Below are 24,063 nucleotides of genomic sequence, written 5' to 3' on the forward strand. Positions count from 1 at the left end.
CGATTACGCCCATCTGCAGTACCAACCGTCTTACTGTACCAAGAAACATGTCTACCAAGTTTCATAAAGATGTCTCAATTTTTACTCAAGTTATAGCTTACACGGACGGACGGACAGACAGTCACCCGGATTTCAACTAGTCTCTTCATCCTGATCATTTATATATATATAACCTTATATCTAACTCGATTAGTTTTAGGTGATACAAACAACCGTTAGGTGAACAAAACTATTATACTCTGTAGCAACAGGTTGCGAGAGTATAAAAAGAAAACAAGGCTCTTAAGAAAATGATAGAAACTTTGTTCTGCGCGCAAAATTTTTTCAGCTATGACTGTCATATTGCCCATCAGATGACCGTCACTGTTCTTGTAGGGTACATAACAAATGTAAGCAAATAAATATGTGAACTGTCAATGAAAACTCATCGAAAACACACAATGTCGGTCAGAACGACTTTGGTTCCACAACCCACAAATTGTGTTTTCAAGAGGATTTCAATATTCATTCAAATGCGAACATAGTATAATATTTATATACTCGTCTTTTGTAAATAAATAACATGGATAAGATGGAGAATACAGTGTGCCCATTTTCGAAGTGTAGAGCTTAGGATATGATTTGCGCAGTTTTTATGTTATTTATGTGTTTAATATAATATTAAAAATGTAACAAATATTTTTCAGAGAAAGTCGCCATATAGGATGATACGTGTATGGTTGCAACCGCATTTTAATTATCCAACTTATGGACTGAACACTACATTGTTGAATACGCCAGATGAAAACACTTCTGGATTTATATATGTTAATATTCTGGATAAATATACAAAGATGTATTTTAATTTAACTCAAGATGGAAGTCAAAATCTCGGTATGTTTGGCAATATTCGAAACTCCCGACATGTTTACATTGACATATGGCGTAATTACGAAGATATAAGTATTGTTGATGTAACTTCCTATATAAAATTAAACCATTCCCGTCAAGTAAGCGGGTGTTTACATTGGCGTCCACAAATACAACAAGAACTGAAAAACAAAATATATACCTTTAAAGAATCTGTATTAAATTCAGTCACTGAAACCATTGACTTTTGGACAAAGGGACTTTATACAGAATCAGTGTCTGCAGTTTCAGTTGTTTGGGAAACATCAAAAGAGTACAATAAAGATTTCATTAAAGAACTCAGCACTCTTAGGGTTTTAGAAGAAGATCTAGAAGATTTGCGAATTTATTTAAATAAGTCCTATCAAGCAAATGATTTTTATATAAGATCACTTGTTAACTTTTCACTTATTGTCCTTGACGAGATATCCTTCCGGGAGCATATGGACTCATTACCGGCTATATTTAGCGAAATATGTCAAATTTTAGGAGAATCTGGTAAAGCTTTGCGAAAAAGCATCACTCAGTTAGTAGACAAGCTTAAAATTATATACGATAATATTATACAAGCCATAAATACATTTTTCCATGGGCAACCACTGAAATACTTAACTGATTTCATGGAGAAAGGGTTTAAAAGGTATGAGAAATTTGTTAAGGAAGCTCATATATCTTTCATAAACCATGTAGAAGCTATGTGGAGCAAACTCTATGATATAATTTCTACGTACGTAAGAGGATTTCTGAAACGACTTGAACCACATATATTCAAAGCAATTAGTTACTTGGAAAAAATTGCTTGGGATTTTAGTAAAGAAATATTTAATTACATCAATGAGAGGACCAATGAATTGGCAGAGTCAACATATTTTAATCAAGTTTCCAGTTTTACACAAGATTTTGAAAATTTGTATAAGGATATAAAATCACATGATGCTATTATAAATATAAAAAAATATGCTACTATCGCTTGGAAATTCATAAAGGAGAAATCTCAAAAACTTATACCCTTTGGATCAGAACTAAATGAAGTAATTCTCGAAATTTGCGAAGAAATTAAGGAGTTGGAAAAAGTAAAACAAGTGCAGGTTATGATTACTAAATTTAGGAAGGTATCTTCAGAAGTAGAACTGTTTGCTGAAGAAATAAATTTAAAAACACATTTGCATCACTTATACATTCTTCTTCGTAACAAACTACGCACCTACTCATCAAATGCTTTGGAATTAGCGAACATGTATCGTGAGGCAAAAACTAAATTCGTATTCGATCCAGAGAACGGTGTAATCGATTTCGAACAAAAGTTGCCAATCTCGTGGCACGCATTTAATGAAACACCAAAATTGAAAGAAATACCCGAATATACATTTATATCACAAATGCGAAGGATGTTAGCTACGAACATGTCAATATTGGGACACATTTACGATTTGCGATCGTATATGGAATCAAAAACTTGGCTGAAACCATATTACTGTAAGTATTTCAATACCTGTAATATTCATATCATTAACTGTTAAGTCTTTTTTGAGGTAGCAAATCTATTGTCCCAACATTTCTCCCTCACTCCTAAATTAAATGCTAATGTTTCCTAGCATTTAAGCAAGATATACACATTTATTTCGACAACTTTTTTGCCAATGACACTTACTATCGTTATACAATACTATTGTTTTTTTAATGCAAGTAGTTAAATTACGAATTTTTGTATGTTATTTATAAGTTGGTCTAATTCAACTAGTTAAGAGTCATTTTGCGGTTGTGATGTTAGAGGCCGTTTCTTGCTAATTTTGGATTGCTAAAACTGAACATGATAGTAAAAATTTCTTAACACGTAGGATTTTTGAGTGAAGATTTTTTTTCGAAAAACTAAAATCAAGTTATCTTAAATTACAGCTTGTTCCAAAGCAACGTGTGTTCATAATACAATTGGGTGCTCGTTTTAAAACAAAAATTTGGGTGTTAGTGTTCTTAATTTGTAAATCCTACTTCACATTTAAATCAAACTGCTAGGCTTCTACTGTTCTAGCAGGTTATGCCTGCGCGGTGTGGAGGTGCCGCTTTTGTTATTCTTGGTCTCTTTCATGTCGCCGTCGTTGAGATGAGTCAGTTTTAATACGGTCGGCAAAAGAGAACACGTGTTTTTAGTTTTGAGCTTGTTACGCGAAATCAAATGTCTAAGGTACAGAAAAGTGATTAACCCCACGGATTGGTTTTGCTATATATGTGGCCAGTTTATACCTAAATCATAGAAGACGACAATTACTAATATGACAAAAATAGTATAGGTATCACAAATATAATGGTTGTGTTTACGCGTTTGTCAAACTTGTGCTGCAAATCTATGTACAAGTATGGTTACATGGTAAACGATTTGGCGAGAACCAACTAACTATTTCAACGATTGCTACTTTTGTTAAACAAAAGTGTCTGGTTTTTCAAGGAAAAACGAGCATAATATTGAATATCCAGAGATTCCTTCAGCAACAACCTGTTTCTCAAGGAGAAGGCTTACCAGTTCCAGCTACCCCATCAAACTGGGAAGAACGGAAGCTACCTATTCTCCTGAAAACAACGAAAAATGGACTCCTTTTATTCGAACAAGCTGAATTAAATGATTTAGTAAGAAACCTTCACTTGTCAAAGGACCATGCTGAGCTATTGGGTTCAAGCTTACAACAGTGGAATTTACTGGTATCAGAAACGAAAGTAACCATTTTTAGAAAATAAATCCGTTATTTATAAAAAAAAAAGTATAATAATAATTTTTTTTTCAACCTACAGCATAAATTATACGAAAATTTCAAAAAAAAACTCTGTATGTTCAAATATCTTTGAACATTTTTATCATAGAATATGCCGAGACAATACATACATACACACAAACATATGCATTAACATGCAATATGTTACGTAAGGTTGAACAAGCAAGGAAGGGCTAAGTTCGGATGTAACCGAACATTTTATACTCTCGCAAAGTTAAATGGTATACTCGTTTTAGATTTCATTATATATTTTAATAATGAGAAGTAGGATTTGTTGCCTTAGTTATTTACATTCACAGTGAAATTAATTACAGCAGCTTGTAAACTACATAGTACCAGATGACATATGGTTTAATGCAATTGCAAGGGCCTGATCCTCCCGTTGCCTCATTATTTCTGTTAATTCAAAGTATATAAAAAACACCCACAAAGGAGATCCAACTAAAGTGCTGTGCGATTAGGAGAGAGTTGCTTCAAATCACCAAACACTATGATGGGTATACCACCGAAGGGGCTGTCTGTTTTAAAAATTTGTTTTAATCTCGAATCAACAGAGCTAAACATACGAGCACCTACCATCGATAACTCTCAATAATGATTAATTTTAAATCGATAAGTCTGGAATAAAATGACTTAACTGTGTCATTGCTAAGTGGCCTCAACTCTCTATTCAACTGATTAACAGGTAAAGAGAATATTGAATGAAGGGTCATTCCACCTTTTCCGAATGCTGCTTTACCTGTAGGTGCGCAAAGAAGAACTTTTAAGGAACTTGGACTCTTTCCTACACCTGCACCGCCGCCAGTGAACTCATAAAATGGGAGATTTGTTTTTGGGTGGTGCATCAAATGTGTCAAATAGGTTCTTTGCTTAGTATTTAGACTTTGAACTAAAGAAAATAATTCCTCAACTGGAATTAAAGGGGGTAGTTTAATAGTCTAATATTGCAATCAGATTCAGTGCCATTATCTGTTGAATCTTCGCCATGCAAGTCCAGCAAATTTATATTTGGGTTTATTTCTGGATGTGGCAACACTCTGAACCCATTTGCCACGATAGGTAGTTCATTTTGAGCTCCTTCGTTCAAGTCTATTTAATTATGAAGACTTTCTAGAACATTTTCAAGTTCTCTTTGCTCAAAAACATCATATTTTCCTTGATTTTCTTCAATTAGAATACGATGTGTTATGCAAGTCTGCTTATTATCGTTCACAATGAGATCTTGCTGTTCATTTCGCCATGGATAGTAATGCATTACCATTTCGCGGAAATACTCAACTCTGGTCAAATCTGGGTTAAACCTTTTTTACCGAATTATACTAGGTTTGGTACGTTTTTTAACAAAACCGCTACCGTCTTTAAGAGGCATGACAACCCCGCTTTCTGGTAAGTTATCGTCTTCCCTCTCTTCTTCTTAATGATCACTGTCTTGTACTCTTATACTAGATTGAAAATATTTATACTTAGATGCAGAATCTTTGAACATAATGGTCTTAAATACCGGCTACGAATATTTCAGTCGAACCTGAAGGAGGATTCTGCTCTAGGTTTTATCATTCGAACACGTTTCTCAGGTCGAGAGGCATTGATAAATATTTCTGCATTATTTGCTGCCGAAAGATGGAGCCCAATGCAGCAATATACTTCTTCTTTTGCAGACATTTCTGTGCTTGATAAAAATTTGTACCCATATGTTTAAGTTTTTGCTTAACAGTATAATTGCCAGCATTTACCTCTGATATAGCTTCACTTAAGAGAATAGTAACTCCCCTGTTAGACTTGTTAATATAATGAATTATATATGAACAGCAAGTATATGCATCGAATATATATTAGATATCCATATTTTCTTTATGGAGTTCCAAAATAAGAGGATTATAGGCGTTTATAAAACGATCTTAGTGCTAACAAATAGTCATAAAAAGACTTATTTATTCTACTATCAGACAGGAAATGTTCGAAATCGTTTAAATTAGAAAGGTCTTCTGTAGTCATATTTCAACTTAAAACGTTTTGAAATTTGAAAAAGTTTTCCTTGTGTCTTTCTGAATTTTCACTTGTTTCTGTAAGAGGTAACAGTATTTGGCATTGAAGGCATTGGTGGATATGTTAATAAAACTAATGACATCAGGGAATGTCTGGGGATCTTGAAGGTTGATCCTGGGAGCATTATTAAGCCAATACATGCCATGTACATGTGCGGAGCCTCACTGTTCAAACTCCACTCTCCAGTAGAAATTTGTGACAAAATGCTCCTCAAAAATGCCGGTTTTATCTTTAAAAAGCTTAAGAATTTGTCGATAGCGGTAATCAAAATATCTAGCACAAGTACCCGGGTCTGACCGAATTAAGCTATATCTATCTTGAGTTGTTAAACTGTTGGCTTCCTCTTCCGAAAGAACTTTGGATGACCAAACGCTCAACCCATTGAGATTCTGCAGCCGATAGGTTGATAAAGAAGGTTGGAAGCCCAAATTGGTGAATCATAGCGATTGCCTTTTTCTTCTCAGCTTCCCAGTGCGTAGGAGGGGATCTAACGTCTTTCAAAACCTCGTAGCGATCATCGTGTTGAATCAAGTTTTGCACAAAGTTTCCGTTTAATAGATTTTGGGCCGTAACTCGGTTGCGACTTGAAAACTTTCTAAGACAATTGTACTATTCTAAATTTGTAGCGGTTCTAATTTTTTGTAATCATAAATCAACTTTGGAATAGTACACGCACTTCTGTCGAAACGGCGAATTTCAGAACGTATTATCTTACTATATGTTTCAGAGCATGTACATTTCTGCGCAACGTATATTGTTCCAAATAACAACTCTTCTGAATTATTATCTTGAATTCAATTCTACAGGAATATTGTCCAAAAGGGTAAAAGAGCCGTGGGAATATTATTACCTGTGGGATTATCATGAGAAGTTTGTGCCGCATGAAAAGATTGAACCAATTGAGAATCCTCTGCAAATGTAACAAACGGAACTTCTTCTACTGGGTTATTAAATTTTTAAATTCTGTTCTCATTAATATGTATATTGTGCTCACGATACAGAGGGGTATTTATTGAGATATGCAAAGCTTCCATAATCTTTGCGAGGCGTATGGTATCGATCTTGTAATCATGATTGTACTCCTCACCAGCCTCTCCATAAAGCCTTCACACACGCTAACACAAAAATTGTAATTTCCATCTTCTGAGGGAAATTTTTACATTAAAAAGAAGGGAGATCCAGCATTCGGGTGACCTTGTGCAATAGCTTCGAAATTTCATTTTCGAACTTGGTGTGAAAACCACAATCCGCTGCAGCAAATACATATTTCAGTAGGGCCCTTCTTTATATTATATATTGGAAATAAATGTTTTTGAAATCTGTTAAATTGCCACTATAATCAGTTTCTATAACATTATTTTCTCTCGTTAATAGGATTCGTTGAGACTGCCTTTTTCAATTTGCCTATTGACCGGGTTATTTCTACAAAGGCGAACTTGACTTTGTCTAAGACGTCTGATGACTGAAATAATAGACAGTAGCATTTAAACCGATGGGGTCGCAGTTTATCTATTACCACATAAAAAGGGTCTTTAGTCCTTTTGATACTACATTAATAATATTTATTTCATGCGATTTTTTAAGATATTTTTGCTCTATACAAAGTCCAGCACAATTTTTTACATTGTTGTCTGGTATATTTTGTTATAAGTTCAAAATGATGACTGAAAAACTGATTATCACCCAATATTATCACCAAATACCAAATAAATCAATATCAATCTCGATTAGTTTTAAGTAATGCAAACAACCGTTACGTGAACAAAACTATACTCTGTTTTAACATGTAGCGAAAGTATAAAAATGTTGCGAAAGAGTTCAACATTCATTATTCGATTATTATTTGGTAAAAATATAGTAATATAGGTTTAATAAAAATAAGCTATTTAACTCAACCATGATATACATATGTGATATAAACTGAACCAAAGGAGTTAGATTTAATATGTGGGGTATATGAGGTAGCTGTTGTACCAGAGGAGCGGTAATCAGTATATTATTTTTAAACAAAGGTCTAACCCAATTGCATTGATGTGCAGCGATATACCACATTATTTTTAAGAAAAACTCTTAATTTAATTTCATTAAATTATCAAATTAACGGAAAAAATTATACCATAAGTAGTGTCTATTTTCCAACCTTTTGGAAGTATTACACTCACCACTCACACTTCAATATCGTTTCGCAATAATTGAATGAATATTTTTCGCAGTAATCGAGTAAACTGAATTTTAATATATCTAACACCCACTTGATACAATGTCACTTGCGACGCAGCGCATTAAAAAAAAGAAAAATGGAAAAATGGATTGATTGTCCGGTTCAGGTTCGATACTTCTACGGGAATCAGCACGGTGACGAGATGTCCACTTCGAATTTTGATACGCAAAAGAGGCCAGCCGCTACCCGTGTTTTGGTTTTGTTGATGGTTGGTGGGGTGATCGCCGGTGTGTTGGATATCCTGGGTGGTAGTGTCGTTGTGTGAGGTGTATGGTGAATGTTGCGAGAGGTGATGTGGTGAATGTTGCTGATGTGTGATGTAGACTGTGATAGTTGATGTGTAGATTGTGTTAGGAGTGTTGGCGTGTATGTTTTCGGGACGACGTAGGCTCATTTAGCCATCCCGGCCCCCCTAGGCGAATATTAGCCTAGCAGACGCTGAAGTTGTTGCAGCGTGTATACGACGCTGCTCAGCCCAGTGGCACGGCGGGGTGGTAGCCGAAGCTGGCTACGGCGCGTAATTGCTTCGTTGCGTGGGCGCCAGGAACGCGGCTCCGGAGGGGGGGCCAAACGGCGAGGTCGTGCTGATGTGTTGCTGGGGAGTCGCCTGACTACGCCGCGGCGGTGGGATTCAGTTAGTCGACCACTGTCGCGCCTCGCGGTGAGGTGGAGGATTTAGGTTTTTTTTTTTGATTTATTAATTTTAGCGGTTTTTGGTTCTTATCGGGTTATTATTTACGTTTGTTCGGTATTATCGGCGGTGGGTAAAAAGCATAGTTTTACGAGCGGTCTCGTTAATGTTCCGGTTTGCGTACGGAGATCGACTACTCGGATGTGACCATCGGAACCATGGTGAAGGTTTTCTATGCGACCAAGCCGCCATTCAGTAGGGGGGAGACAATCATCGTGTACTAGCACGCAATCTCCAAGCTTCGGCGCCTTTTCTGGAGCTTTCCAGCGGTACCTCTTGTGGAGGTCCTTTAGATAATCTTCTTTCCAGCGGCGACTAAAATTGTGATGGAGAATTTTGATTCTTTCCCATCGGTTTAATAAGGATAGCGACTCCACGTCTGGCTCAGGTATGGCCAGAATGGGTGCTCCTTTGAGAAAATGCCCAGGAGTTAGGGCGGTGAAATCGGAGGGATCTTGCGAGAGGATTGTGATTGGCCGTGAATTGAGTACGGCTTCAATTCGAATTAATAAGGTCGAGAATTCTTCATAATTAAACTTGTAGTTTCCAGCTACTTTTTTGAAGTGGGATTTGAAGCTTTTTACAGCTGATTCCCATAAACCACCCATATGAGGAGCGCTTGGGGGGATGAACTGCCAATTAATGCCTTGGGGTGCGTACTTCTACACAATCTCAGGTGAGACTTGTTGGATAAAGTCCACAAACTGTTTCTCAGTGGCTCTTTTGGCTCCAATAAACGTTTTGCCGTTGTCACTCATAATTTTTGAAGGAAAACCACGCCGTCCGACGAAGCGAGCGAATGCCGCGAGAAAAGCCTCTGTCGTCAGATTTGTACATAGCTCAAGGTGAACAGCTTTTGTCGTAAAACAAACAAAAACTGCCACATAGCCTTTCATTAAAGTGGGAGATCTTAACATTGAAGCCTTTATCTGGAAAGGCCCAGCCAAATCGACACCTGTTGTTGTGAAGGGCAGAGCAAAGTTGCAGCGTTCAGGTGGAAGTGCTGCCATTATCTGCGTTCGCATTTTTTGCTTGTACGTTGTGCAAACTTTGCACATGTAAATGCACTTCTTTATTTGAGGCTTAAGACGGGGAATATAAAACTATTTGTTGCATGAGGCGGTGCTCGGCGTGTAGCATCAGTATGTGGACATAATGCAGATATAATGTGGCAAGCCGACCATTCGCACGAAGCAAACCCTTTGTGTCCAGAAATGGATTTAGTACTAAAAGTGAGCTCTTTTTATCGATTGGCTTCGAATCTTTTAGCAATGATATTTCTCGGCTGAAGTAGCGAGTTTGAGTAGATGCGATAAGAGCGCCTTTTGCTTTTTGTAAGTGTAGGTGCGTTAATGTATCGCATTGGGGGTATATTGGAGGTGTTCCGTTAACTTTAGTTTTGAGCTGCTCTATAAATTTGATCATGTATGCAACTACTCTGAGGGCTCGGGGGTACGATGAGACTCGCTCAAGGATGTCAGTATCATCCGATGTTGCATGAAAGGAGTCGATTTTTCGACTTTCTGGGGCAATTATATTGCGCATGGGCGATTGTGGCCAAGAATCGGGAGATTCTGTTAACCATCGGGGGCCATTCCACCAGAGGGTGGTGGTGGCAAGATGCAGGGGTTTGCATCCTCTTGTACCTAGATCAGCAGGATTGTCAGCACTGGCTACATGTCGCCAAGTGGCTGATCCTACTAGGTCAAGGATTTGAGACGTTCGATTGGAAATATACGTCTTCCATGCATGTGGTGGTTTTTCTAACCAGGCGAGTACGATTTCAGAATCGGACCACAGATATAGTTTGTATTGTGCCATGTTTAAATGCGTTTGTACGATGGACACGATTTTGGCTAGTAGTAGCGCTCCACATAATTCAAGTCGTGGTAGACTTATTGTTTTTAAAGGAGCCACTTTTGCTTTTGCTACTAGTAAGTGGCATGTGGTCGCATTGTCGCTTTGTGTGCGAACATATATAGTTGCGCAATATGCCTTTTCAGAGGCGTCACAGAAGCCGTGTAGTTCGACTTTGTGCTCTGGGGCATAATTTACCCAACGTGGGATTTGTATCTGTGAGATATCATTTAGATTGCTCGCAAACTGGGACCACTTTTCTAAACGCAGTGGTTTTACTTGTTCGTCCCAGTCGGTTCCATCTAACCATAATTCTTGTATTAGAATTTTGGCTTGTATCATAACTGGCGAAAGCCATCCTGCGGGGTCGAAAAGTTTCGCCACCGAGGATAGAATTTGCCGCTTTGTTATGGCGGATAATGCAGATATTGACTCTGTAGTGTATGAAAACTGGTCAGATATTGCATTCCATTGGATCCCCAGAGTTTTTGTTGTACTTTCCTTTTCGAATTTAAGGAAATTAGTATCTAACAAATTTTCATGTGGTATATTTTTTAGAATATTAGGGTGGTTCGCCGTTATCTTTTTCAACGGAAACCCTGCGGTATTTAGGGCTTGTATCACTTGTGATAGTGACTCGTATACTTGTGGAAGACTGTGACTTCCAGACAAGATATCGTCTACATACGTTTGTGTTTTTAACACCTGGGTTGCCAGAGGAAATTCTGACTTGGTGTTTTCTGCCAATTCGTGCAGTGTGCGAATGGCTAGATATGGAGCACAGTTGACGCCAAAGGTAACTGTTTTTAATTTATAGTCGCGGAGTGGACTATTGGGAGATTTTCGGAAAATAATTCGCTGAAAATCTTGATCGTCTTTATGTACGACTATTTGCCTATACATTTTTTCGACGTCTCCGTTAAATACGTATTTGAATATACGCCAATTTAAAATGAGTAGCATTAAATCTGGTTGGAGCGTGGGTCCCGTAAATATAATATTATTTAGGGAATTCCCCGAGCTAGTAGATCTTGATGCATTACAAACAACTCTTACTTTAGTTGTTTTTTTGTCTGGCTTTACTACTGCGTGATGAGGCAAGTAAAATGAGTAATATTTGCCATTTATGATTTTTTCACATGGGCTTTCTTCCTCCATTTGGTCTAAATGGAGATATTCTTCTAACACGCCATCGTATTCTGGCTTAAGCTCACCTTTTTTAAGTAAGTTTTTTTCCATACTTAAAAACTACTGTATGGCAGAGGTGCGAGAGTGACCTAAGGCGAGTGTGTTAGGAAATTGTTCTTTTAGTGGTATTCGTACGACGTACCGACCATTATCTGATCTAGTAGCTGTGGCTTGTAAAAGTCTTCACAATACTGATCTTCAGGGGTTGTGATTGATATGGGGGGAGCTCTTCTAACTCCCAAAATTTTTTCAATTGTGAATTGAAGTATTTGTTTGAGATTTCCTCAACTTGAGTGGTCATGCTGGTAACTGGTTCCATAACTAGTCCACTTAGGATCCAACCAAAAATAGTATTTTGTGCCAATAGTGTGTTTGAAATTTTCTTAATACCTTCGAGTATTATCTGTGGTATGAGATCGCTGCCTAATAGAAGGTCTATTTGAGCGGGAGTGTTGCAGTTGGGATCTGCTAGCTTTAGGTGTGAAACCAATGCTTGCTATTTATGTGATAGCTTGGAAGCATATTTGTAAGTTGCGGTAAGACTATAGGTTCTGCTTGTATGTGCTTATCCGCTTGGGGGGAAATTAAGGTAATGGGGCAGATTTTATTAGAGTTTTGAACTACTCTTCCGCCCATTCCTGTAATTTCAAAGTTGGCTTGTTTTGTTGGCAGTTGTAGCCTATTTTGAGCCCTAGACGCTATGAAAGATCGTTGTGATCCTTGGTCTATTAAGGTCCTTAGTTTAAACAGCTCTCCTCGGTGTTCGATGGAGACGACTGCTGTTGGTAATAGTACTCTACTTTGATTTTCGCTGTGTAGCGTTTGGGTTTTTAATGCCTTTGATCAGCATGGTGCTTCTTGGCAATTATCGGGATTTCGCACTTCGGGATTTGCTGTTACAACTAAACCCGTGGCTCTTTTTGTATTTGCGCTGTTTGGGGGTGAGCTGGAAAATGTGCTGTAATGCAGCATTGAATGATGTCGTTTATGACAATAAACGCAATTAAATTTGCTTTCGCACTCTTTAAGTGTATGTGCATGTGATAGGCAATTTGTACAAAGTCTTTTCGTTTTTATAAAATTGTTTCGATCGAAAATATTCATCTTTTTGAATCTCTCGCAAGATTTGAGCTTATGCCCCCCTGTACATAGTTCGCATGACGTTTGCTTGTACTGTTCGGATGTGAACGTTTGATTTTTGAAGAAGCTTCTATTTAAATTGTTGTTGCTACTGGCTTGGGGTCTGTGGAAGTTTCTAGGTCATGTTGAACGGGTTTCATTCTGACCATTTTTTTATCTACCCTTTCTGCGATTTCATATTGGGTAGTTAGGAAATCTTTCATTTGTTGCCACGTGGGGCATTTTCTTCGTGATGAGAGCGATTGTTCCCATAGAAGTAATGATTTTTCTGGTAATGCGGCAGTGCATATGTTTACTAGTATTGGATCCCAGCTGTCTGTGGGAATATTTTGTGTCGATAAAACCGACAAACAATTTGAAACAGTGGATTGAAGTTTGATAAATTCTTCACTAGTTTCCCTTTGAATTTTTGGCAAGTTCATTAATATCGATATTTGTTTATCGACCAATATTCTTTCGTTTTCGAATCTTGATTTAAGAGCTTCCCAAGCCAGATTGAAATTATCGTCATTTAGTGCGAACTGTTTTACTATGACGCCTGCTTGACCTTTTGTTTTGTATCGGAGGTGATACAATTTTTGCGCATTTGTTAATTTTGGGTGGTTTATGTAAACGGCTGTAAACATGTCCCGGAAGGACGGCCATTGTTCATAACCACCATGAAATATTTCTGTATCACATGTGGGCACCTTGAGATGTATGCCTGAACTTGCCTCATGACTTTGTACTTGTGGCAGCTCTACTCGCTGATTTGGAGTAGGTGCAATTGCTTTTATTAGCTTAAGTTGATCGAAAATCATTGCTTTAGTTTCTTCGAATTGGTCTAAGCAGTTTTCGTATTTTGCGTAAGCCGAAGATTTGAAATTTTCGGGTAGATCTGAGTCGTCAGATTCTACAATTGCGTCATATGCAGCTTGGCGACGTGACCAAAAATTGTCAAGATTGTCTTTTTTGATTTCTAATACCGATTCAGAATTATCCTGAATCGTCGAAGATGAGAATCTAGTGCAGTATCTTATTAAACTGTCACTTTCCGAAATGAATTTTGTGTAAGAAATGTCTCTACCCCTTTTTTGTTTTGTCGCACCTTGTTTGGAGCGTGTAGCTTCTGCAGGTGTGCATGGACTTTTTTCGTCCGAAATCATTTTTGGTACTTTTAGAGACTGTGTTGTTTTTGAATCTTTTGAGTCTGAGCTCATTTAGAAATTGTATGAAATAAATTAAAAATTCCTCAGTGTCGACTGATGGATAATTCAGAAAATATCTTCGTATATACTCGTATAAATGTGTGAACGAAAGCTATTGTTAGTGAATAGAGTTTTTCACTTCGAACCAAATTAATATTAATTTCCGTATATACTTGTATGTATAACCGAAAAAAATTTTTTTTGTTGATCAGCGTTCTTAATTTCAAATAAATAACTGAAATTCCCGGATTTAGTTGTTATAGATACCGGTTCGTATTTATTTTTAATTTAATTTAATTTACCAATTTATTGAATAAATTTTTTATCTAATTTATTTTTTATTTCCTTATTTAGGGGTATATAGGTATACCCTAATGCACGGACTTGTAGTTATGTATATATGTACTTGTGCAATTGAGAGCTCGTTGAAGAGATCAATGCACTTTGTACCTATGTACTAGTAAGCACGAATTATTTGTGCTGAAAAATTTTGTACGCAATCCTGCTTGCTTGCTGCAAGGGGTATTGCGGGATATATGCCAAAGTGGACTTTGAATATAAATATAAATTTAGTTTGAACCAATATGTATGTATATTGTTCAAAATTTTGTATTATTTATATAAGATAGTATGATTTTTATTAAATAATCCGCGTTTTATTTACCGAACCGTATTTACCCTATGTACATATATACGGTATATAAGTATAAGCGTATTGTATATTGGAAGTAATGTAAAAAAGCGAATTATGTATAATCGTAAAAGAGCGCGAAAGAGAAATTGGCAATCGCATGTAATGGCGCAATTTCCGTAAGCACTGTAGTATGTATGTAAGGTTTTAATTGCATGTATAAATGATGTATAGGAAATATACATATGTATGTAAAATACGATATGTGATATACGATATTAATATTTAATATTTAATGTTTAAAATACATATGTATGTATACGTAATTATGCACTGTATATTATTTTTATATATGTAATTGTTATATATACGTAGAAGTAATTGTAAGTACTCCTTTTTGTACGTATATATATTATATATATATATATATTTTTTTTTTTTTCGTTTAACTTCGTTTATTGTATATATGTATGTATATTTATTTTGCCTTTTATGCTTTACGTTTGACTTTTCCTTTGCTCACATATATTTCGCAATCCTGCTTACTGCTTAATTAAGCGTAAGGGGTATTGCCGGAAAAATTTGTAAGTATTGAAATACTTAAATTTGGGGTTTTTTTTTGTATATTGTGTTTGAATACACGAAGGTAAGCAGATACAGGTAGTCAATTATTATATATTATGAACATATATATATCTGTCGTATATGTATGTGTATGAATGTACATATATAATACAATAAACGGTTTTTCGTTATTTGAACCCGCAATTTAAACCGGTAAGTTAGACCAAATTGGCACCCGTTAACAAGATATTGAACGGTTTTTTGATGTTTTATTACAGCTTTGAACAAAATATAATATGTAATTCGCAATGAATATACATATGTATGTGCATAAATATAAGAAAAGGAATCGAATGGACTCACTTTGTTTTCCTCCAAGGGCTTTTGGGGAATATGTATTGCGTGTATATAATAGTTACGTGTATGTACGTCTATGTGTTCTTCTGTGTTGCTTTCCAATTCCTTTGTCCTCTGTTGTTTCTGATTTTGCTAGGTGTTGCTTTTTGTGTATTTCTTTTTGTTAATTCGCGCCCGTATGTGTTGTTTGTATAAACTTGTAATATTAAATTTGGTTTTAGGATCGCGCCCGCAATGACTTTGGGATTATTTTCGCGCCCGTTTTGTGTTTATTGTTGTTATTTGTATGTAAATTAATATGTATTTTAAACTTATAGCTCTCTGTTTTTTATGATTTTATCACACCACTTTTCAGACACTGTATTTTATGTTGTTAATACATTTTTTAGTTTTGATATGTATGTATATAGGTATATATATATATATATACTTATTTTTATCTTTTTTCGAAAACACTGTGCATATATGTATAAATAACTTTTTATATATGTGTTTAATACACCTTACCGCACTTTTTTTTTTTTTTTTTTATGTTTTATACCCCATAGTGCCGTCCACTAGGGCTCGAAGGACCATGTCTATTTTCCAACCTTTTGGAAGTATTACACTCACCACTCACACTTCAATATCGTTTCGCAATAATTGAATGAATATTTTTCGCAGTAATCGAGTAAACTGAATTTTAATATATCTAACACCCACTTGATACAATGTCACTTGCGACGCAGCGCATTAAAAAAAAGAAAAATGGAAAAATGGATTGATTGTCCGGTTCAGGTTCGATACTTCTACGGGAATCAGCACGGTGACGAGATGTCCACTTCGAATTTTGATACGCAAAAGAGGCCAGCCGCTACCCGTGTTTTGGTTTTGTTGATGGTTGGTGGGGTGATCGCCGGTGTGTTGGATATCCTGGGTGGTAGTGTCGTTGTGTGAGGTGTATGGTGAATGTTGCGAGAGGTGATGTGGTGAATGTTGCTTATGTGTGATGTAGACTGTGTTAGTTGATGTGTAGATTGTGTTAGGAGTGTTGGCGTGTATGTTTTCGGGACGACGTAGGCTCATTTAGCCAAGTAGTACATGTTAGCTGGAGAAATACGTGGACCGATTTCACACATTTTTCGACATTAAACTATTAAACTATCGGATATCTAATATTTTCCATTTATATAAAGCCAAACGGAAGTTTTAATTTTTACATAAAATATGTTGGAGCTAGGGTCAAAATATCTCTGATAATGGGTATTAGGGCGGAACCGAAAATTTTATACTTCTGGACTTATATTAAAGGCCATAAACTTAGTCTCAGGTTTATTGCTTTAAGTGAGATATACATAAGTACGAATGTGATACTAACTCTACCAAAGTGGCTAAATTTTATATTATAAGCTTATGTGGCAAACGTTTTCTAGTTGACGGATGATTGAAATTCATTATATGAAGGTGTGAGGATTAGACCAAGGCATACTTGTCGTCAAACTACATAGTTTTTAAGAAAACTATCCACTTAATTTCGTTAAAATATCACATTTTGATCAACCGGAACGGCTAACAGCTATACTCGACAACATATTTTGAAGCAATTTTATATATAAAAACAAAATATTAATACTCACTGACCGACATATATGGCCCAAAACTGGTTAGAACAACGAAAAGCATTATAAGTAGTATATGGAAGTTGAGGTTAGTATTAATCCGATTTTTTTAATACACAGGGGCTCTGTAAAATTTTCACTCGATTTGATCCATTTTAGGCACAAAGATATTTTGTTATGAGTAAAACACGCTCTCATATTTTCATTGAGATAACTCACATATTGGCCAATACATGCAGTATAAAGTCACGCGGAAGTTCAAAAATCTTTATGTTAGGTATATGAGGTCTATAAGAGCTATTGAACCGATTCAACCCATTTTTGACACAAAATCGTACTATTGTTTGGAATTTCATTTATTTTATTATATGAATTGCAATTATATAGCTTACACATTGCCCGTTATTTTCGGTAAAAAGTCAACTATAGGTACTGGGGTTCACATATTCAGTACCTAGGGGCTTGAACAGTTTTGGTTCGATATAGACGATTTTTAGTCACAAGGTGGCATAATTTAAGTTTTACCGAACTATAACTTACAAATACAAGAGGAATATAATGTACTGAATTTGGATGAAATCGGTTAAGCAGATTCCAGGATACAGATTTTCACCTAAAAGTGGGCGGTGCCATGCCCAAGTGATTATTTTGAACGCGGTTCCTATAAAATCATCTCATACCATTCCAGAGATAAAATTTGATGTCTCTGGCGTGTTTAGTGTTTGATTTATCGCGGTTTTAGTAGTTTTAAACAGTGCTGTTATACGGGGAGTGGGCGGGGTTGCCACCCGATTTAATCCATTTTCATACCATGGATAGAGGTGCTAAAACCATTTGTTCTCAGTGAATTTTGTTATTATAGCTTTAGCGGTTTGGAAGATATGCAAATTAAACCTATTAGTATGCGGGACCATGCCCAATTCAAAAAAAAATTTAAACTGCATATGCCCCTCTAGAATATGATCCTGTGTACCAAATAACAGTATTGTATCTTATTGTGCAGCTAAGTTAAAGCAATTTATTTGTTTTTATTAATGGCGTTTTGTGGGCGTTGCAGTGGTACCGATTACGCCCATCTGCAATACCAACTGTCTGATGGTACCAAGAAACATGTGTACCAAGTTTTATAAAGATATCTGAATTTTTATTTAAAGTTACAGTTTGCACAGACGGACGGACAGACAGTTACCCGGATTTCAACTCGTCTCTTCATCCTGATCATTTATATATATATATACCTATAACTTTATATATAACTCGATTAGTTTTAGGTGATACAAATAACCGTAAGGTGAGCAAAACTATTATACTCTGAAGCAACAGGTTGCGCGAGTATAAAAAAGTATATAGAATTATAAACACACATCTTAACGAGATGCATACATGCATATGTATGTAGCATGTGATTACAGGATTTGTAAACTAAATGGGTACACAGAAAAATATATTTGAAAAGAAACTTACATCACATATCACATAAAATAGATAACATACGAGCACACACACACACGTACGCACGCATACACGAAAATGTATTAAGTTGTATAATTAAAAACAACCCCATAACGTTTGACATTCACACATGCATACATTTAATTAAAAGATGCTTAAGAACATGCAGAAAAATTGTAGGAAGCAATTCAATTTTGCCAAATTATCCCAAAAAGATAGAGAGTGGGATAACTATCATAACCACCTACGGACATACAAAAAGGTGGTAAGAAAGGCAAAAAGAAATTCGTGGAAATCTTTTTGTAATGACATCGAGAATACGGCAGAAGCGTCTCGACTGAGAAAAATAATGACACAGTCGAAACATAGCATCGGATGAATTCAGAAGCCAGACCACAGGTGGACGGTATCCAGTAAAGAGACTCTAGGCCTACCGAGTTCCGAGAACCTCATAGGGGAGCATATATTGGAGAGTAAAGTGGGCTTAGAATCCCCTCCGCTAGACATAGTGTCAGATAGCAATGTTTATTGGGCAATAGGCAGCTTCAAGCCTTATAAAACGCCGGGACCAGACGGATTATTCCCGACTCAGTTAAAACAGTCCCTGAGCTACACAATAAACTGGTTAACAACCATGCTTAGAGGGGCACTGAAATTAAACTATATTCCCTCGATATGGAGGGAAGTCAAGGTGATATATATACCAAAGGCTGGCAAAAACTCTCACATTAATCCAAAGGATTTTAGACCATTAGTCTCTCATCATTTCTTTTAAAAACGCTGGAGAGACTAATAGAAATACATATAAGGGACAAACTAAACCCAGGAAAAATGGCAGTTTCGCAGCATGCGTATTTGAAGGGTAGATCCACAGAAACGGCATTAAGCTCAGTGGTAACAGAGATTGAAAAGTCTCCGGAAATAAAAGAATTCACCCTCGTAGCCTTCCTAGACATAGAAGGTGCCTTCAACAACATCCAGCCGAAGGCCATATTGAGTGCGCTTAAAGACCTGGGCATCTCTGAGCCTCTCCGGAAATTAATTGAACAGATGCTCTTGGGCAGGTCAATTATTTCAACGCTGGGAGCTTCAACGATGCACAGATCTGTCCGAAGGGGTACACCTCAAGGAGGCGTGTTATCCCCACTTCTCTGGATCCTGACTATAAATAAAATGCTTGTGGGTCTAGAAAAGAAGGGGGTACATGTTGTGGCCTACGCTGATGATGTGGCAGTCTCGGTTAGGGGCAAGTTCCGAACACCCTCGCTAGCCTTATGCAGACAATATTAAACGATATTAATCGATGGGCCGTATCATGCGGACTGAATTTAAATGCTAGCAAGACAGAACTAGTATTGTTCACTAATAAACACAGTACTCCAGAAATCACGCCGCCATTTTTAAATGGCACCAGGCTAACGATAGTAGATAAAGCAAGCTACTTGGGACTAATTTTGGACAGGAAGCTTTCTTGGAAACAAAACTTAGAAGCGAAGGTAAAGAAAGCAGCTACAGCGGTTTACACGTGTAAAAGGGTGGCTCACTGGTTGTACACAGCAATTGTAAGACCGATCATGACCTACGATATATTAGTATGGTGGCCCATTACAGAAAAGAAATATGCGATTAGAAGCATGGAAAGTATACAAAGAGCAGCTAGTATTTGCATCAGTGAAGCTCTCAGAACTACGCCAAGCCAGGCACTCTACATAATTTTACACTTAGCTGGACCTAAATCCGGTTCTCAATATTGCCTTCCCCTCCAGAGAGGAGTGGAAAAGAGACGTAGTGGACAAGGAAGCAGGGGTAAGCTTCTATATGGATGGCTCCATACTGGATAAGCGAGTAGGCAGTTAACGAAAGCCTTCTTGTACTAACAAGAAGTGTATTTATATCTGATGTCTCATAGGATTTCGTCGAAGACAGTGAAAGATTGCCATGATCTTCTAGCGGATCTGTCATCCTATTTCACGGCAAATCTGCAATGGGTCCCAGGACACAGTGACATCCCTGGGAACTGCGTAGCAGATGAACTAGCCAGAACAGGCACCACCCTACAACTAGATCCTGGTAAGGAGGACATAAATATGCCTCTGGCTACTTGTAGATACTTAATCGACAAACATGTCATTAATATAGCCGAGTGTCAGTGGAATCAGTCCCTGACCTGCTCAACTAGCAGGCAAACGTGGCAAGAATGGAATATGAGTCTGTTAAAATTCAAGAGGAATGATATAAGAAGTCTAGTAGGAGTACTAACAGGCCACTGTCTAATAGGCAGACATGCAAGTAGACTTGGCACGCCATATAACGACTATTGTAGAAGCTATCAGGAAGTAAAAGAGGAGGAGACTATTAATCACAATCATCGGTCGTGGGTTTCTTGACGACGTCTCGGAGGTTGCACGGATAAAACTTGTCTCACTGATGAATTTCATCAGAAGTACGGGGTGGTTCAGAGAGGAGCCAATAGAGTCAGGGGACCACAGTCCCAGTGGTATCATAATGGGCCTCCTAAAGGCCTAGGTGTGTCGAATGACAAGCACTTTACCTACCTACTTTAATTAAATAAGTAAGATTTATAAATAGTATATAGGGACAAGCAAATGTGTAATAAAATCAGGATTAATATTCTCAACCCAATGAAGATCTTTATTTTTCAACCACCAGCGGTAGGAGTCTTAAGAATCTTCATTGCGTTTATACACTGTAACAAAATCTGTACGTGATGGAAAATTGTTCCTTTAGATTTGTTGAGTAGTGTTATTTATAATGAAACAATATTAATTAAAAAGCAAACCTGCGTTGACGGGATGAAAGATATAATATGATCGTGATAATTCAGAAACAGTAGTGTTACTCATGTAATGTAGCAACTTATGGCATTTATTGCAAATTGGAAATACCAATAAAACCGTTATCAGTGGCATCAATGGCAATTCGTCACAAATTATAATCAGCTATTGATTCAGAACTCGTTTTCTTGCTATAAAATGGAAGATGTAAGTAAATTCGGCTAACTTTTTAGAATATTAACATATCTCACATAATCCAAGTCGCGAATTTGCCACTTCGACTCTATTATATCTATATGTAAATGCCGAAGAAACATAGTGTTGCAATCACATATACATACTCATATGCTGATGTACAATATATACGGTATAATGTCAACTTAAGGAGAAGGAATTTTAACATTTATGAGCGATAGCCCATGATTTAGGCACAGTTTAAATTGAAAATTAAGAGCTTGTTTACATTGGATCCTTATTTTTAGGGAAATCTTGAAAGTACATGGGGTACCCATTAAATAATATTATAATAAACTACTAAACTAAACTACAGTGAAAATATTATTTACGAAAAGAGGAGGAAACGTTATTGCTTATAAGAATCCAAGGGATAACCTAATGGAGGTTTAATTTTGAAAATGATTGATACAAATATTTGTCAATGGAAAAAGTTATGAATAATAATAGTAATTTTTTCTCTTTTTCTTGGAATTTTGGGCAAGTTCTTATGTTTCGAAAGATATTTTTTTTACATATGAATTGTTTTGACTGTTATCATAATTGAGATATGTATAAACTTTCCTATATTTTAAGTTGGATCAAACTGGACACAGTGTGGTAAATTTTTGCATATGTATATACATTAGATGGGTCAAAAAAAACTATTGTTCTTTTTCGTGTCGTATTCTGAAAGATTGGTTGGTAGGCACCTCTCCAAGTATGAGCTTTTATTTGTAACGGCAAAGTCCTCCAGCCTTACACTTTTTTATTATCAGGTAGAAAAATTCATATCTTGCTTTTAACTTAAAAACGTCATCTTAAATTGCAAAGCTAATGGTTCTAGTTAGGAATTTACTAATCTACAAAAATGGTCACTATTTTCTCTTTTTTGTTGATTTTTTTTCGATTTCCCTGTGATACGCATTGATGTTTGACGATGGATATCTCGTAAACGCCTAACTTAAACTAAAAATTATAAAGACCATTTGTGTAGAGCAGAAAATTTCCGACCGGACTAGAACTATGCAATTTAAAATAATTTTTTTCATTGAGCTATAAAATAAAAAATAAATAAATAGTCAAATTTCAACCGTGAATATCTTGTAAACGGTTAGTTCAACGAAAAAAGCGTATTGGATCTTTTTCGAAGAGCATTTGATTTTCTATAAGATTCACAAAACGATATGAATTTTTCTATCGGATAATAAGAAAAAAATAAAAACTGTAAGGCGGAGGACCTTTCCGTTACAATTAAGAGCTCATACTTGGAGAGGCTTTTTTAGAGGTGTCTACCAAACCAATTTTCCAGAGTACCAAGCAAAAAAAATATTAGTTTTTTTACCTTCCCGTTACAAATAAAAGCTCATACTTTGAGAGACTTTCTCAGAGTACCACGCGAAAAAAAGTAATATAATTTTTGACCCACCCTAATGTACATCACCCTATTAAACCCGTTTCTATTGTGATCTTGGGTTTAACTTGAGTTTTATATTTTAATTTTGGCTGAGGAATTCTAGTCTATTACACATCTTTTGAGTAACATCTACTAAGTGCTACTCTATTTCCCTTTTTCTAATTCTCTTTACAGCACGTGCATACTTGATAGACTCAATGTTCTACATAACACATGACAAACGTTTTGTCGATCTAAACAAGGTCTTTCAGCAATACATCAATTGCAGCTATATTTTATCACATGATTTTTGGAACAAGACTTTTACTCTTACTATTGATTTGACGGTACTTTAAATTCAATAATTAAACGAACTTTTTACCTTAACTAATAAATATATTTTCAGAATATTTCACATTATAATTATGAAAACCCCCAGGCTAAAATCAACCTTTTTACTAGAGGTCATTCATTCGAAATTGATCCAAAAACCGATGTAAGTGAAACACTTTAATGTCTTTAAAATCAAAATAATATTTGGTTTCGTATCTACAATACCCACATGGTGCTCCCGAATCGTGCTACAAAAACAAACCGTAATACCTTTTTTTTAAATCAATGCATTACACCTTTTCTTATTATTTTATAATTTTTATATTTTTGTATAGCAAATTCTATTTTATTTTATATAATTAATTATTTATAAAAATTATGGACCGTAAATGACCTTCATGCTCAGCCACGATTAAGCGACATTTAATTAGAAAATAATTTATTATCGATTTAATGGACTCTTTCAATTCAGTCAGAATTCTGGGTTTTGTTTAGTACACCTCTTGTTTGACATAACCCCATAAAAAAATGCCTGGTGCAGTCAGGTCAGCTGACTTGGGTCAGCGGAAAGTAGAGTTTCTTGATATTAATTAAACCATACGCTATTGAAAAGGATACGTCTTCGGCGCAATTGTGGTTAAAAAAAATCAATCATCCTCTTTAAATAGCGGTGCTCATTGACATTTACTGTTACACCGTTTTTATCAAAGAAGTATGGCCCGACAATATACCTTGATGACA

The 24,063-nt window shown here is 36.2% G+C and overlaps 1 protein-coding gene across 2 annotated transcripts in view; it reads left to right on the plus strand.

The window, feature by feature from the left end:
- Apoltp (Apolipoprotein lipid transfer particle) overlaps nucleotides 1–24,063 on the plus strand; it is a 327,278-nt gene that overhangs the window by 278,351 nt on the left and 24,864 nt on the right. For both annotated transcript variants that reach the window (XM_070106619.1, XM_070106620.1), the window contains 3 exons: nucleotides 687–2,364; nucleotides 23,185–23,336; nucleotides 23,396–23,485. In XM_070106619.1, the coding sequence (XP_069962720.1) occupies nucleotides 687–2,364; nucleotides 23,185–23,336; nucleotides 23,396–23,485 (1,920 nt within the window). The remainder of the gene's footprint in view (nucleotides 1–686; nucleotides 2,365–23,184; nucleotides 23,337–23,395; nucleotides 23,486–24,063) is intronic.

The sequence above is a fragment of the Bactrocera oleae genome, chromosome 3 (genome assembly GCF_042242935.1).
Source record: "Bactrocera oleae isolate idBacOlea1 chromosome 3, idBacOlea1, whole genome shotgun sequence".
In the NCBI taxonomy this organism is placed as follows: Eukaryota; Metazoa; Arthropoda; class Insecta; order Diptera; family Tephritidae; genus Bactrocera; species Bactrocera oleae.